Raw genomic sequence first — 14,800 nt, 5'->3', positions numbered from 1 at the left:
ACTGAATCCTTGTATCTGAGTATAGATAAGCAGGTGATGAACAACAGCTGCTGCTAGCTGTGGGCTTAATAAGGTTTGGGAAGTGTGACATCAGAATTCAGAACCACCTTTGCTAAATAACAGGCCTTTAATTACCATTTTTAAGCTTCTAAAGTCTAACTACTGTCTGAAAAAGAAAAAAAATCTGAACATAAAAGGCATAATCAAACCCATTTTTGTGCTGGATTTAGTGTCTCGGTGCTTATCTTCTACCCCAAGTAAAACTGCCAGCGTGGACAGCTGATGTTTGCAGTAGGCTGAAGCGTGCTTACCTGGCGTGCAGAGCGGGGTGAGAACATGCTGGCTTGGTGCCAGCATTCATTATCACGGTCTCAGACCACTGAGAAGTTCGAGGTATATTTAAAAATAGAAAGGTCCTGCAGGTGCTTGGTTTTTTGTCCAGCTCTCAGCAGCAACTGAGCCTGGATGAGCTGCTGTAACCGAAGATTGTTCAGCAGTGTCCCGATGTGCCTCCTGTTGTCCAGGCTGGGCCCTTTCAAGCAGATCTGCTCCAGAAGGGAGAGAGAAAATGCTCTGAGCCTTCTACTCACATCTGAAATCCCGTTTGGCGGGTATCGTATAGCAAACCTCCTTCCCACTTGCTTATCTGTGTTGTGATTGTGCAGTCCCTGGGGAAGTATTCAGTTCTATCAGTATATGGCAGGGCTCCCTAGCACCACAGCAGATGTCTGCACGTGCACTGAAGATGAGAGAGGATAATCTCCAGCTCTGAAATACAAGGCCACACAGGGGATGGAAGGAAGGCAAAAACAAAGGTCCAGAGATCAAGACTTGTGCAAGAGGGAGCATAGTGGTGCCTGTGAACAGCTGTTGTTGAAAAGGTGAGCTGATTGCTCCTAAATAAGCAACTTTTTCTTAATACAGGGAACCTGAAACAAGTTTGGGGATGGTCTTCTCTGAGAAGTGTCTATTTTAGACAAAGTGAAGGACTCGTACTTTTTCCCTGTCTATTCAAAACACACCAGCCTGAACCACACAATATTTTGCATATGAGAAATTTGACTAATAATGAAAGCATTTACAAGTATATGTGGAATTAGTGCTTGCTACTAACCTGGAAGCAGTTCACTGTCTTAAAGAATTCACGTACAGCTTGAAGGTCTAAGGCAGCGCTGCAGCCCAGTCTTGGAGGGAAACCTGAGAGCTACTGTGCCTTCCCCTACTGGCACCCAGGTGCAGAAGCACCGAAGGCAGAGGAAAGGTAGGGAGAGGTCAGAAAAACCCCTCAGAGCTGTGTCATGGCATAGCAGGTGGCTTTGTGCACTAACATTCAAATATGCCCAGCAGGAGTGCTGACTTGCCTTCTGTGGAACAAACTAGTCCATGTTCTTGAGTCTAAAGCCCTGTGGGATGGAGCAGGGCTCTACTGGGGTGACTTACTTACTTATTTACAGCTTACATTACATTTAATATTGTGAAATAATACTAATCCATGCAAGAGTTAGTGGTGGATTATATTTCCCTGTGCTTATCAGAGATGACTGGAGAAAAAAAACCATGCTGAAATCAGTCATCTGGATACAGTCTGAGAGTAATTGAAGCTCAACTGCACATAGGAGGGCTTGTTGCTGGCAAAAACATACAGCCCTTCAAACTCAATTTTCTCTGAGCAGTTTGCCTTCAATCTGACCTTTGTAAGAGATGCAGTACAGAATCGATAGGTTCTGAATTGATGCTTCTCTGCTGTCACCGAGCAAAAATCACAGTTATTTAAAAATTTAAAAGAAACAGATGGGTATTATTCAAAATTTTAATGCAAGGTTCTTTTAATTTTGAATTAGTCAAATTTTTATTTAGTAAGAGGTATTTACAATACCCTGCAGAAGCAGTGCAAAGCCACAGTGTCTTGAGCCTATGCAGGGCTGTGATTTTAGCTAAGAGTATAAATTCAGTGCAGAGGTAGCTTTGGCTCCAATTACTCCCACCCAACCCTTCCTTCTGGTCCGAGCTATACACCTGTGCGTTCCAGCTACTCAGGCTGACACTCCAAGCTGTGCCTCACGTGTTGCTGCCCCAGGAGCCTGGCGCAGGGGAGCTGAGCTTCCTTGCAGCCAGGAAGCTGCTTAACAGGCTGGAAGAGAAAGGCAGGCAGTGGTGGCCAGCTGGCTAGTTTAAAGGTACTGTAGACCATCAATGCTGATTAACTGATGCACTCATGCAAATTAGGTCTTGTCTTGCTAGGCTGTTCCCTGTTCTTTATGTGAGGAACCTCACACCTACACCAACTTGCATTTTACTGCTGCCATGAAAAAAAATGCTTTCACAACAATTAAACTGTTATAATTAAGGTGTATTTTTCAGTTTCAAAGCAAGAAACAGAACAGATTTTAGAAGTCTGTGCTTGGGGGAGAAGATAATCAGTTAATCTTCATGCTACTGTCTTAGCCTAGCTGAACAAAAAACAACCCCCAAACAACCCAAAATCAGTAGGTCCCCACAGCAGTATCTCATTAAGATATACTGCTCCCTTCTCTCACATCTGGTCAAGAATAAGATCTAATTACATGGATTACAGTAGATGTAGTAAGGCCTGTAAATGTGCTAAGCTATAAGCAATTACCCTGCTGTTTGTTAGGGGAGTTATTCTCCTTTCTTTCTCCAAAGTTGCTCTTTCTCTACTTTCCCAACAAACTGCAGAATATCTTCAGCAAGAAGTTCAGGTTCCTCCAAAGCTGCAAAGTGGCCACCTCGAGGCATGAAATGGAAGGAAACAATGTTGGTGTACTTCTTCTGGGCCCAAGCCTGGGGTGTGTGCATGACTTCATTAGGGAAGGAGGCAATGCCGGTAGGTACTTGTACTGTGAGCCTGAGAGAGGAGAGAGAATAATTTTAATCTTTCAAACATTTAACTCTGCAAGAAGTGGAAAGTCCCAAGGAAATGTTGTTCTTAAGCATTTAGGCACACTGTTGTTAGGCAATTAAAATTTGACTTCCAGATCCTAAATTTGAAGACTAAACACCACTCCCAGTCCTAGGAAAATAAAATTTTTGCATACGTTGACATTAAGGCAATTTTGCAAGGATACAGGGCATGAGAGTTAGAAGCATGGAAATTGAGAAGAAAGCCCTACGAGGTGGTAAGTATCGAGTTTCCTCATGGTGCACTCCGGGCTCAAGAGTCATGTTTTGAGGGGAAAACACACAATTTGACAAGGGCAGGAGAGAGATTTAGAGCGAAGATAACTAGAACACGCTGAGCCTGGCAGGACAACTGGAGGGGAGGCAGGGGAAGAATTACCTTGAACTGCTGCAAAGGGGGAGGAGAGGGGAGGAATAATAGCAAGTAAACCTAGGCTAGTTCAGAGTAAACATTTCTGAACATGAGACCTCACCCTGTAAAGTAGCTCCTGCTTTTAACGGGCACAAACACACTCTACAGAACATTTTGCACGTTCCTAAGTATAGGGAAGCAACTGGATTTGAGGGGAAAACTAATCTTAGACAGTGGAATGATCCACACTTGTTACAAACAGACCAACGTTTTCTGGGTTTAAATATCCCATACCCATAAGCTGCATTGTCAGAAGAGACAGACTTTTAAACTTGGATACAAAAATTGTTGGGCACATACATAGCTACTGGAAGCCTGAAAACAGGCTGCCTAATTTTACATAGGACTTAGAGGAAAGAGTCTCAAAGCACATAGAAGCTCATATAGCTCATTTCATGTAGGCAGAACCAGAGCAAGATACTACCCACAGTGTAGCCACAAACAGCTTCAAGAACTGAGTCAGCTTCCTGGGAGCATCATTTCACAGCTAAATAAATACCATAGCAGTGAGCTGTGGTTGCAAATACCTCAGGGCAGGTTTAAGCCTTCACTAATACTCAAGCTGACACAAGTATATGCAGCCAAGCTGCTCTCTCAAGCATCTGTGCAGCAGGAACATCAGTCTTAATGACTTTCAAATTATGTAGTTTGTGAGTATACTGAAGCTGCTTCCAAAGGTAGGACTTAAATCTTTTGCAGAAATAGGCAAACTGCATCCAGGAAACTAGTAGAACTACAAAAGAAAAACTATAAACAAAACCAACTGTATGACTCAATCATGGCTAATTTAGTAACTGAAGTAAAATCTAGAAGTGCTTGCAGGTGCTTTTCCCTAGTTGGATATACCATGAATGGGAGGTCCTCAAACAGTGCCTCCTGTCAGATCTCCTTCCTCATGGTTCAGGATTCTCACCCAATTACTGTGTTTTCCAAGCACAACACAGTACATCAACCAACAGACCTGTCCTGCAGAGGACCATTGTGATACAGCATTGCTTTTCCTCAGCATTCAGAAACTTGCAGCAGCTATAAGACATAAGCAACCTGTCTGCAACCATAAAATTAAGTTCAGGGCAAAATATTTAAAGAAAAAACCCACACACTTACCTTTCATGTTTCTGTGTGCCTATCCCCTTCTGCAAATTTTCTTTGTAGAAACGCATGGAGGAGACTATACATCCTGACACCCAGTAGATCATGATATTGGTGAGCAGATCATCCAGGTTAAACTTCCTGAACAGGTAAGCCCAGAGATTGCTTAGTTAGAACTGAATACCACTTTGCATTACTTTAGCAGGGACTTTGGTTTGGTTGTAATAACAAATGTCACGGGAAAAAATAGTTAACTTGGTTAGGAAAAGAGTTGAGAGGTGAAGTGTGCTACTCCCCCACTGTCTGTCAGTAATCAATTAAGCACGTTAGAGCCTGTTGGACACAATGTTTTAACTCCTGGAGTTAAGGAGTGCCTGGAAGGCAGACTCCAACAAGCACCTTACGCTCCAGCATCGGTGTCTATACTGTCCATAGGCTGGGAGGATAGGAGCCGAAAAGCACATGGAACAGCTTGTGCCATTTATTATTCATAATGTGAAATGCTTCCATGAACCTTCAGCAGAGCCATCACACCAGCACGTGCTGTAAACGGTGCACGCCTTGTATGAAATTAGTAGCTGTATGCAGTGCAAGCATTCTGTTCAAATCTATTGTCACTGGACCTTTTTGTAACATGCCCCTTCGCTCCATTCTTGCCAGGTGCCTCAGCAATTTTCAAAGGGGACTTCATCTCAGATTTCTGCCACACACTAAGAATGATCCTTTACTAGCAAATAGTAGGTAGACAAATGATCAATCTAAAGCACATTCATAGAGACTTAAGTATTAGTATTAAAATGAAACAGGAGTTCTGTTTCCCAGCATTGTTTTCTGTCCTAATGAGATTCTTCCACCTAAGTCAGTTTTTAATACCCAGAAGTTAGAGGGTGTATCTGCTTTCCAGGAGATCAAAGTGGGGAGGGAGTCCATCAGCCTGCATGGCCTATTTTCTGCTTTGCGTGCTGTAGCACAGCACTGCACCATTTGTTGAGATGTGACACGAATCAATTCAGGCAAACTTCTTCAGCCATGACTCTGGGCTTGGTCATCTCATCCAAAATGGCATCAGAGGAAATGCTTACCTCTCTAGGCCTCCATCCTCTAAGTTATGGAATTCCACATCAGTCCATGTAGAAAACTTCTCCAAGAGGTATGCAGCCAGTCCTACAGGAGAGTCATTCAAACCACAGCCTGAAAAGGAGGAGGAAAGTTTAACTAAAATTGCAATATCCTGCTACTGAACTTGGGACTTATAGAAGCAGCCCATTATAATACAGGGTAGATAACTTTACAAAGCTGTTGCAGCAGCTCTGTTCTTAAATAAATAAATGAAATAGTAGAACGAGTTGGAGCCACTTATTGTTGAATCATAAACCGATAGTATCTGCAAACCAACAGGCTCCGCGTTAGCTCACACTGTATGTTTTTGAACTGATGTCACAGTATTGGATTTCTGCTTTTTTTTTTTTATTTCTTGTAAGCTAATAAGATTAAGCTCTATGTGCCAAGTAGGGTTTGCTTCCATTAATCTGGAAGTTGTCATGTATTAAACAGCATTACAGGGCCAAACCCCACAGGCCTACACATGACCAGGAGAATGTGCACCATTATCTAACAGCAAAACCATTCTAAGGATTATGAGAAAGTAATTAAGAAAGAGCAAGGCTTTACTTCAAGGTCCATCTTCTGAATTAGCAATAGCCAACTACCTTCATGTAGAACAAGGCTTAACATACTTTTTATAGTTTGTTTTGCTTGGACATAAAAAACATACCTGCACATACATCCTAGGGCTGTGAAATGCAGGGACTATAAACTGTCCCAGCTGCTCAGAGAAACCTTAGAAAAAGTTTTTCCTGAGGAACAGCAATGTATTTGAACTTCCACTCATGCAACCCAACCTTCCTGAAATATGCCTAACACTACAGCTAGGACAATTTCATTAGTAATTGCTATTAAAACACAATAGTAGAGTTTCAGTTATCAAACAACTAATATAACTGAAATACCAAGCATTTGAAAAAGTTAGACTGAGCATGCTTTACAGGTCTGCAGAATTAGACAAGCAATAGCCTGTTCTCATATACTTACTGCCAGCAAAGAAGAGTACGTCAGTTTACATACAGGAAAAATTGACGTTGATCCTAACAGTACTTTGAATACAGGCACTGCCTATTTCAGTCAGTTGAAAATGAACCCACACTCCATGCGGCTTTGCCAAAGAGTAAGTGTAAAATCAAATTCATGCAAGCCAGTCTGATCAAAAGCCAGCTCTGAAGCAATCAAGACTATAGTATTAGCAAGCATAGTGTATACATATATCTATCTATGAAGAGCCAGAGACAACTTCCTTGCTTAGGACAGCTTGCAGGGTAGCCCTCCACTGCCAGCAGTCTCAGGCGGTGGTAGCCTCAGTCTCAGACTGTGGTAGCTTCCATGGCTGTGCTTCTTCCAGCTACTTTACGCTCCCTTCTTCAGAATGTTTTTCTCCCTATGGGAACCTGCCATCTGCCACACTTCTTCCTCCTTTGTCCTCAAAACTGCAGGAATGCTCCTGCTCCAGCTCCCAAAACATGAACTGGCTGCTGGTTCCCAGTCTGCGCAGCCCGCTCTGACAGACCACGTTACTGGCAGAGACAAGAATCAGCCAGAAAACCACAGCAGAAGGAACCTGGCCAGGCATCTTTCAGCTATCAGTTTCCCCATCTTTTCTCAAAACACAAGAAGAATGAGACACGAGTAGTTTTTAGAAACCACAACTCAAAAGGAAGCAAAATTATTTAAAATCCCTAAAATTATCATTTTGCCTACACATCGTAAGACTATACCTGCTTCTGTAGATAGCTTACGGAAAACCATTAAGAAATAGATGCCTTAGATACATTTTTAATAAAATCCATGAGTGAATTGCTCCAGCACTACAAAAAATTAAAAAATATATTCAGTATTCTTGACTGTCGTCCAATTCAGTTGCAAAACATGTTTTTAAAATAGAAACTACACTTAATACTCAGATACTTAAAGTAGTTAAACAATCTGAGTGACTAGCTCATCTAAAAAGAACATTCATAGGTACACTTTTTTTTTCTCCTTGAAAGTCTGCAAAAGATTCAGAACAATGAATGTAAACAAAATTTTATTTTACTTTTCAGGTATTGCTCATCCCTATAAATAAGCTACACTCTGTGCCGAGACAGCTAAAAGCTTCTTGTACTTTACATTATTTGAATGTGATCCATTCTCTGTGAAGAAACTATCTTTTGCTCTCAGCATAGCTGCATTTGAAATCGAATTACAGTCCCCAGTGATAGCAGAAGTGGAAAAGTATTAAATAAACTATTTATGAAAACTGAAAATTAGGTCAGTGGCACTTAAGAGCATGTTCAAAGTTGATGTGCAGATTTACCACTTCTGCATGCAAAAGTGAATGTAACGCTATATACCTGTATGTAAGCTTTTCTGACTCGGATACAGAAAAAGGAGCCCACCTTTAAAACCTCTAACCTTCCTACTTCAATTTCCCTGAACAAAACTCTGATTTTCTGCATATTTTAAGCAGTACACTTTGTTTCTATGAAAGTACAACTAAACCGAACAGACTAAATATTCTGAGCTCAAAAGGTTTTTTTGTTTGTTTGTTTTACCAACAGTATCAGGCTTTGTAGCCTGTATGTGAGCATAGCCAGACTCCAGCAGCATCCTGTAGAGCCCTTTTTTCAAGAAGGGAAACATCCGCCTAACATCTTCATCCTGGAAACCGAAGAGCCCTGGAAGATAGCGGCCCAGCAGAATGGACAGCAGGTGAATGAATCCCATGTTCGTAACCGAGACTAGATTTAAATGGAGACCTTTCACACGGCTAAAAAGAAAAACAAGAAAAAGCCCTCATAAATTAACAAAAATAAAATGTGATTCAAAGTTGTTACATTTATACTGTTATTAACAGAAATGAACATACTTAAATTCTGACCTGCTGATTATATCATGACCTTAGCTGTACTTTGCAGTGTGGCTTTTCACACAAAAATGACAAGTCAAAGGGGCAACCATCAGTAATCGGCACACACTCTTAGGCACTAAGCCACAAATCCTCCTTTTGTTACAAGTACTCACTCCCCCCAGTGGGGCTATTACAAAACTACTGCGTAATTGTTTGAAAGAACAGGTATCTAGTACAAACTGAGGTATGCGATGTCGGATCACTGCTTAACACTGAGCACTGGAGGGAGAAGCTAAACAGTACTCATATGGAGGACTTGGACAGGAACTCTCAAGTGCACAAGAAGTAACTATTCAATGAATAAAACAGCTTTGCAGGCTAATCATGCAGCACTGCACCAAAGGGGTACTCACTTGGGAGCTATCTGGGCCAGATTGGTGCAGATGAGCCAGCCCCAGTCACCACCTTGTGCGTAGAACTCATTGAATCCCAGTCTGAGCATCAATTCATAAAAAATAGAAGCAGCACTTACAGAATTAAAGTCTGCATTAAAAACAAAACAAAACAAAAAAACACTTGCATTAATTCCAGATACACTTTTGACTGTGCAGCATTTATTCTCCCTGTAAAGGCAACATTCAAGTTCCTAAAAAGCTGTAAGGTCTAGAGAGCGAACAGAAACCGTGAGGAGAAAGTCCAGCCTTCACTGCAGACCAGTGTTCTCCTAACTCCACCAGTTGCCCAAGCACTTGCCCCACCGAGGGGTTGCCAGACTCCCTTTAAACTGAAGTGATACTCCAGCTGAGCCCTGTCAGAGGCACTGAGCATTGCCCAGGGAATGCATTTCCATTTTGTCTACTGTGAGCACAGTCTCATCTTAATGGTAGTTGGAATCTTTTAAGTTTCCACTAGTAATGCACTTCTCCACTAAACACTGACCACATAAACCATAACCAGGGAAGTAGAGAAAAGCAAAACCAGCCTTCCCCACATCATTCACTCGGTATCACTTGAAATACTACCTTGCTCCAATTTCTTGCACCTTGTGCTGGTATAATTCAGAGCACAGGCTGAACAAGCAAGTATTTGGCCGCAATCTACCATGTAGATACATGAATTGATTTGTTTCAACTGTTGCTTCTCACCTACCCGTATAATGCTGTTGAATATGGATTCAAAACACCCAAAAGGAACAATAACAAATTAAGTTTACTCTTCCTGCTCACCCACACATGATTCATTGACTCAATTACAATTCAGGAGTTGTCACTTCATAACTTTTTATAGTCCTTTAAATTATTTATACATTGCTCCTGAAACTAATTAATGGTGTCACCTGAAGTCACACTCATATCTCCCTCTTCCCACATGATACACAGGATCTTTATTTCTACACTGGAAAAACATGAAGAGCCAGGCGTTCCTGTTCTGCTAACGGGGGCTATCTCGCTGTGAGCCTAGACTTTTGTTAGTTCAGCTTCTTCTCAAACATCGTACCTTTTTTGTGGGGTGCTTCTGAGAAACCATAACCAGGGATAGATGGGCAAATGACTTCAAAAGTGTATTCATCACTGAGGCCATGGCTTGCAGGATCCGTCAGGAGAGGGATAATTTTGTAAAACTCATAAAATGAGCCAGGCCAGCCATGAACCATTAGTAATGGCTTTGCAGACTGGCCTTCACGCAAACAAGGAGGCTTTACGTGAACAAAATGGATATCAATGCCTGTAAAAATAAAATAATTATTTAACATGCACAAATTTACCATGACACTGAAACTAATCACTGAACAAATTATGAATAAGGCTTTTCTGAAGTTCTTTTTTGGTGAGCATGCAAACACACTGCACTTCTCTGGATCCATTTATCCACGGACCTTGAAGTACTTTATAATGGACAATTAAGCATCACAGCAGCCCAATGAGGTTGGCATACTTCTGTTTTAAAATAAATTGGCAAATTATGACATAGAAGTGAAGCAATCTACTAACGGTAACACAGTGACTCACACAGCTTAAAGGCAGAAAAGACAATTCCATCATTTAGTCCAAGTGCCCTTAAATTTTACCCAAACGTCCCTATATGGCACCAGATAGGCTTCAGCCAGCCACAGATTTTTCTTCCTGAAAGGCATACAATTGCAACTTGAAGGCATCAAGAGAGAGGGAATCCATCACAACCAGCAGCTGTTTGTTTGGGGGCGTTAATCACTTCCCTTGTTTCCCGAGTGCCTTACTTTCCATTTGAACATGTCTGGCTTCTGTCTCCAGCCATTGATCTTAATGTTGCAGCAAAAGGAATTTAAAAAGCCTTCAGTGAGCAATCTGTCTGTTAAGGCCTCCTGTAATCAAGTAACATCTTAACTGCTGATAAACCAATCACGCCGAATCAAGGATTTGAAAAAATGCCTTACTGCGAGTTAGTTGTAGTTCTTTTGTACCTTTTGTCCAAAGCTTTCAGTATCTCTGAGTAAACCAAAATAGGAATCTATGTTCTAGTACCGGTCTCCTCATTGTTAAGTAAAAAGGTAAAAATTGCAGTCCTATTTCCTTTGCGATCCTTGCAATAGCTAAGCAGCAGGCTTCGCACAGCACTGCACTAGTTACTTCAGGTAAACTGCTTTTCCTCAAACCCATTCAGGGCTTTGCTTTCCAAGAAATAATACTTAGCTCTTAGTAGAGCCTGAATGCCGCATTTCTTGATGTATTTAAGCACATTTTACATCAACTCCCGTTCACCAGCAATCCCCCTCTCTTTCACTGACTGAGATTTCCCCATGCTTGACAATTCTGTAGATTTCTGTATTCTAAGTGATGACAGAAGCTAGGAATCTGATACACGGCATGTTTGATCTGTCTTTTCATGGCTCACCTCTGTAATCATTCTTAACAGTGAAATTTCTCTTCCTATTGCTATACATAGCGCATTGTCCTTAGCTTCTTTTCCCTTTCTTGTCTCAGAAGATACTTTTTTTTCTTTAAGGGGAGACTCTTTGCTTTTATCTTTATCAGCACTAACCATGCTGTATACATATCTTTATGTTCTAACCACTAGGTAACAATCCTTTATTGTCCCAAATCTATTTGAAGTATTATTGAGAACTCCCCCATTTGAAATAACATACACAAGAAAAAAACATAAGAGCATAATTGCAAGTTTGAATTCTGCTATCATGTGAGAAAAGTGCCTGCTGTGCTCTCAATCTACAACTGTACCCCCAAATGACCCAAGCCCAACCCTTATTCAAGGATTTAAAATGTCCAGTTTGACCAAGCTCCAGCACCAGCAGACCTCAGCTGAATGGTCTCTTTCAAAAGAGTCTGTGCTTTGAATGAAAAGACAAACCATTCGCTCACACCTGGCAGCGCATCAACCCCCAGGGAAAGGCATTCTGTGTTTCTAGGCCTGCAAATGCTTGAAATGCCAAGCAGGGACAACCTGGACAGCCAGCATGCCCAGCTGAGGAGGGCTGCCAGACTGATGGCATCATCATGACAGCAGCAGCTGGGGAACTACATGGATCTGCGGGTACTTTTGCGTGCAAGTCAGGGAACATGTGTACATCTTAACATCCAGTTCTGCTTCCAAATGCCTGTGCTTGGCTCCTGTTAACACCAGCTGACAACCCATCCATGCACAAGGGAATTCCATTTGTCATTCCTTGTCCTAAAGGCTTCAGTTACGATGAATGAGTTTCTTGCTGCTCCAGCAGCGGTGCCAATGATCCATGCCATGGCAGCCAGGAAGGCCCATGTGACACAAACACAGCATTCTTACCACTGAGGTGCCTTGTAAACAAGATTATGTATTACTGTTTATTTTTTAAGTGAAAAGGCCACACACCTTGAATCTTGGTTTTGAATTGTGGGTACTTGTTGAGAACTTCAACTTGTTTCTTCCAATTGAACTGGTTTTTCCAGTAGGAGACAACCTTCCTGAGATACACCGAGTTAGTCCCATAATGGAAGCAACTGTTCTCCAGCGGCTCAGTGAATCGGGCCTGGTCAAGTCTCCTAAACAAGTCCTGTAGGGAAAAAGAAAGAAGAGACATTACAAACACTTGTGTCTGCCATTTTGCACTGTACTGTGCATGGTTTCTAGTTATTCCCAAGTGAAATGAGAACAGCAATGAAAATAACATCTCTAATGACACCTGCACGTTTTGCTGATGCTCCATCAGCTGTTCCAATTCTTTTTCTCCTCCAGATGGCCTCCTTCCTCTTCCATTTACAGCTGTTCTTAACACTTTCTCCCTCCTTGTTTTGCAGAGCTGGCTAACCTGTTTGCCCGGCTGATAACCACAGAGGACAATACGCTCCTCTGACAACACTGTGGCTTCACAGGTTAAGTCTTGTTGCCTTTCCACGGTATTTTGTTCCTCAGGTTACCTGTGAGCCCAACCTCATAATCAATGCATGGATCTGGCCCAAACCTTTCGCTCTCCTTCCCAAACCAAGGGACTGGATGTCTTCACTGGGAAACACTCTGACGGATTTTGGACAGCCACAAAGTTGGTGACACTAGACTGGAGTGAAAGTTTCTCAATCTGGAATAACAAAGTGACCTTCCTACTGCACTTCAAGGTTACAGGGGATGCTGACGATACTGCAAAATCAGTCTAAAAAAATCACTCAGCAGGGAAGGACAGCCAAGAGCCCCTTCCTACTGCAAACAGAACCACAGAATAGTTGAGGGTGGAAGGCAGGTCTAGAAATCTAATCCTGCTTAGACCTCTGTGGGGTTTAAACCTGAAGAGCGTTTCCTAATACAGCGATAGAGGTAGCTCTCATTCTGACTAAAATGCGGTAGGTGTATGCACTGGCTCATGCCTCACACTGAACAGGCAGTCTCAGTCTAGGCAAGATGTGAATATCTAAGCTCACCGGTTTTGGCATTTAACATGTGTACAGAAAGCACGGATTTTTAAATGATATTTTTAAACGTGTATTTACACATATGCTTTTTGTCCATGCTGAACACCTTCTAAAAAATGTTTTAGTAATGTATGCTAGCATAACTAACTCCTAGCTTATATAAAAATTTATTTAGAAACAGTCTTCTACACATGGATTACATTGCAATAGCTGTCATAATAGAGAACTGTGTGTTTCAAAACCGTCTGTAAGTTAGAAATTATCTAGCTTTGTGTCTGCAGTGTAAGGGGAAAACATGTTGGACATCAGTGTCCACTGATATTACTAAGGAGGGCAAACAAAGCGTTAAAAAAAACAGGCCTTACTGAGAAAATAGGAATCCATTATAAATGAATAATATGAGCAATCCCACGAGTACCGTTTGAACCACTACTCCACACAGATCTATGAAATTGTTCAATCCCTGACTTAAACACACACAATCAAAATCTTGCTAACAAATTCTGCAATATATGTGTTTACTGTAATTACCACTGTTGTATTAGTGTTGACCGAAGTAGATCATTAATTACAGAAGAATCAGCATCCAACACAGCTGCACTAGGTAAGAGATTCATAATTGCTTTTGAAAGGAAAAAAAAGACAGACATTGCTCTTAGATTGGCCTACGCAATCAAACTGAGGAAGGTGCACAAACAGGAATACAGAGTTGAGGAATCCGTAATATGATTTTTTTATGTTTATCAGGCTTTACAGAGTAGGTTATTTACTAGCAATCTTGCAACAGCCAGCTGAGAACAAAATTTTATAGCAGGATGTGAAGTCTGCCTACCCATACCTGTCTTCTGAAGTACTGAAAAATCCCTTCCCCCAAGTCCTGGGCATCATTGCTCACTCTCATAAAGGTAACTATTGGTTCGATTTAAAAATGACTTCCGGACAAGTTCTGCATTTATTTGGCCATTTCATACTTCTCTGTCCCCAGTACTGAGATTTGCTTACGCTCAGCTCTTCTTCTGTAGTTTCCACCTTGAATGGCCGAACAGTTGCGTCTTCTTCAGCGTCAGGCTTTTGTCCCTTGCCCCACCATCCCTCTTTGAAGGGTAATGTCTCTTCTTTCTTCTTGGAAAGTAAGTAGTAGACTATGACTGTCCCCAGAACCAGGAATACTTCAAGCAGCATAATGCCTGCAAGAGAAGACAGAACTCTGGTAAGCCCAGTCAGATAGTTCAGAGACATACAACTTACTTTGTAAAGAATATAGAGGTTTACTTGCTGCTTAAGATAGGATTTGATCTACACGATGTTCTGTCACTCAGAGGACATCAACACTTTTGTAAAGTTCCAGATATAAGATGTTTTAACCTACACAACTCAAATAGGGAGGAATTAAGTGTTTTACATGAAAGATATTTAGTAAAAACAGAATTCAAAGCAAGTCAAGAGACCACATGGGCTTGGTAATTAAATAGTCCTCTGATTAAACATGCCACGTTGGCTTCCTCAGTGGCCACTGATTGCTGCTAATCTTCAACAGTAAAGGAGGTGACTGTGGATATAATT

General features: G+C 41.6%; 1 protein-coding gene across 1 annotated transcript; it reads right to left on the bottom strand.

Annotated features, from left to right (window-relative positions):
- Window positions 1-2,640: 2,640 nt before the first annotated feature.
- On the bottom strand, window positions 2,641-14,419 carry EPHX1 (epoxide hydrolase 1; the record flags this gene model as incomplete). Its single annotated transcript, XM_081998301.1, has 8 exons — window positions 2,641-2,866; window positions 4,439-4,564; window positions 5,506-5,614; window positions 8,068-8,282; window positions 8,777-8,906; window positions 9,861-10,088; window positions 12,207-12,387; window positions 14,240-14,419. 8 exons carry the CDS (start codon window positions 14,417-14,419, stop codon window positions 2,641-2,643), a joined length of 1,395 nt encoding a protein of 464 aa, XP_081854427.1.
- Between the last annotated feature and the right edge of the window lie 381 nt (window positions 14,420-14,800).

Source organism: Phaethon aethereus (assembly GCF_964289735.1).
Source record: "Phaethon aethereus genome assembly, chromosome: 3".
Lineage (NCBI taxonomy): Eukaryota > Metazoa > Chordata > Aves > Phaethontiformes > Phaethontidae > Phaethon > Phaethon aethereus.
The sequence above is the reverse complement of the archived record's forward strand: the minus strand, read 5'-3'. Positions and strand labels throughout refer to the sequence as shown.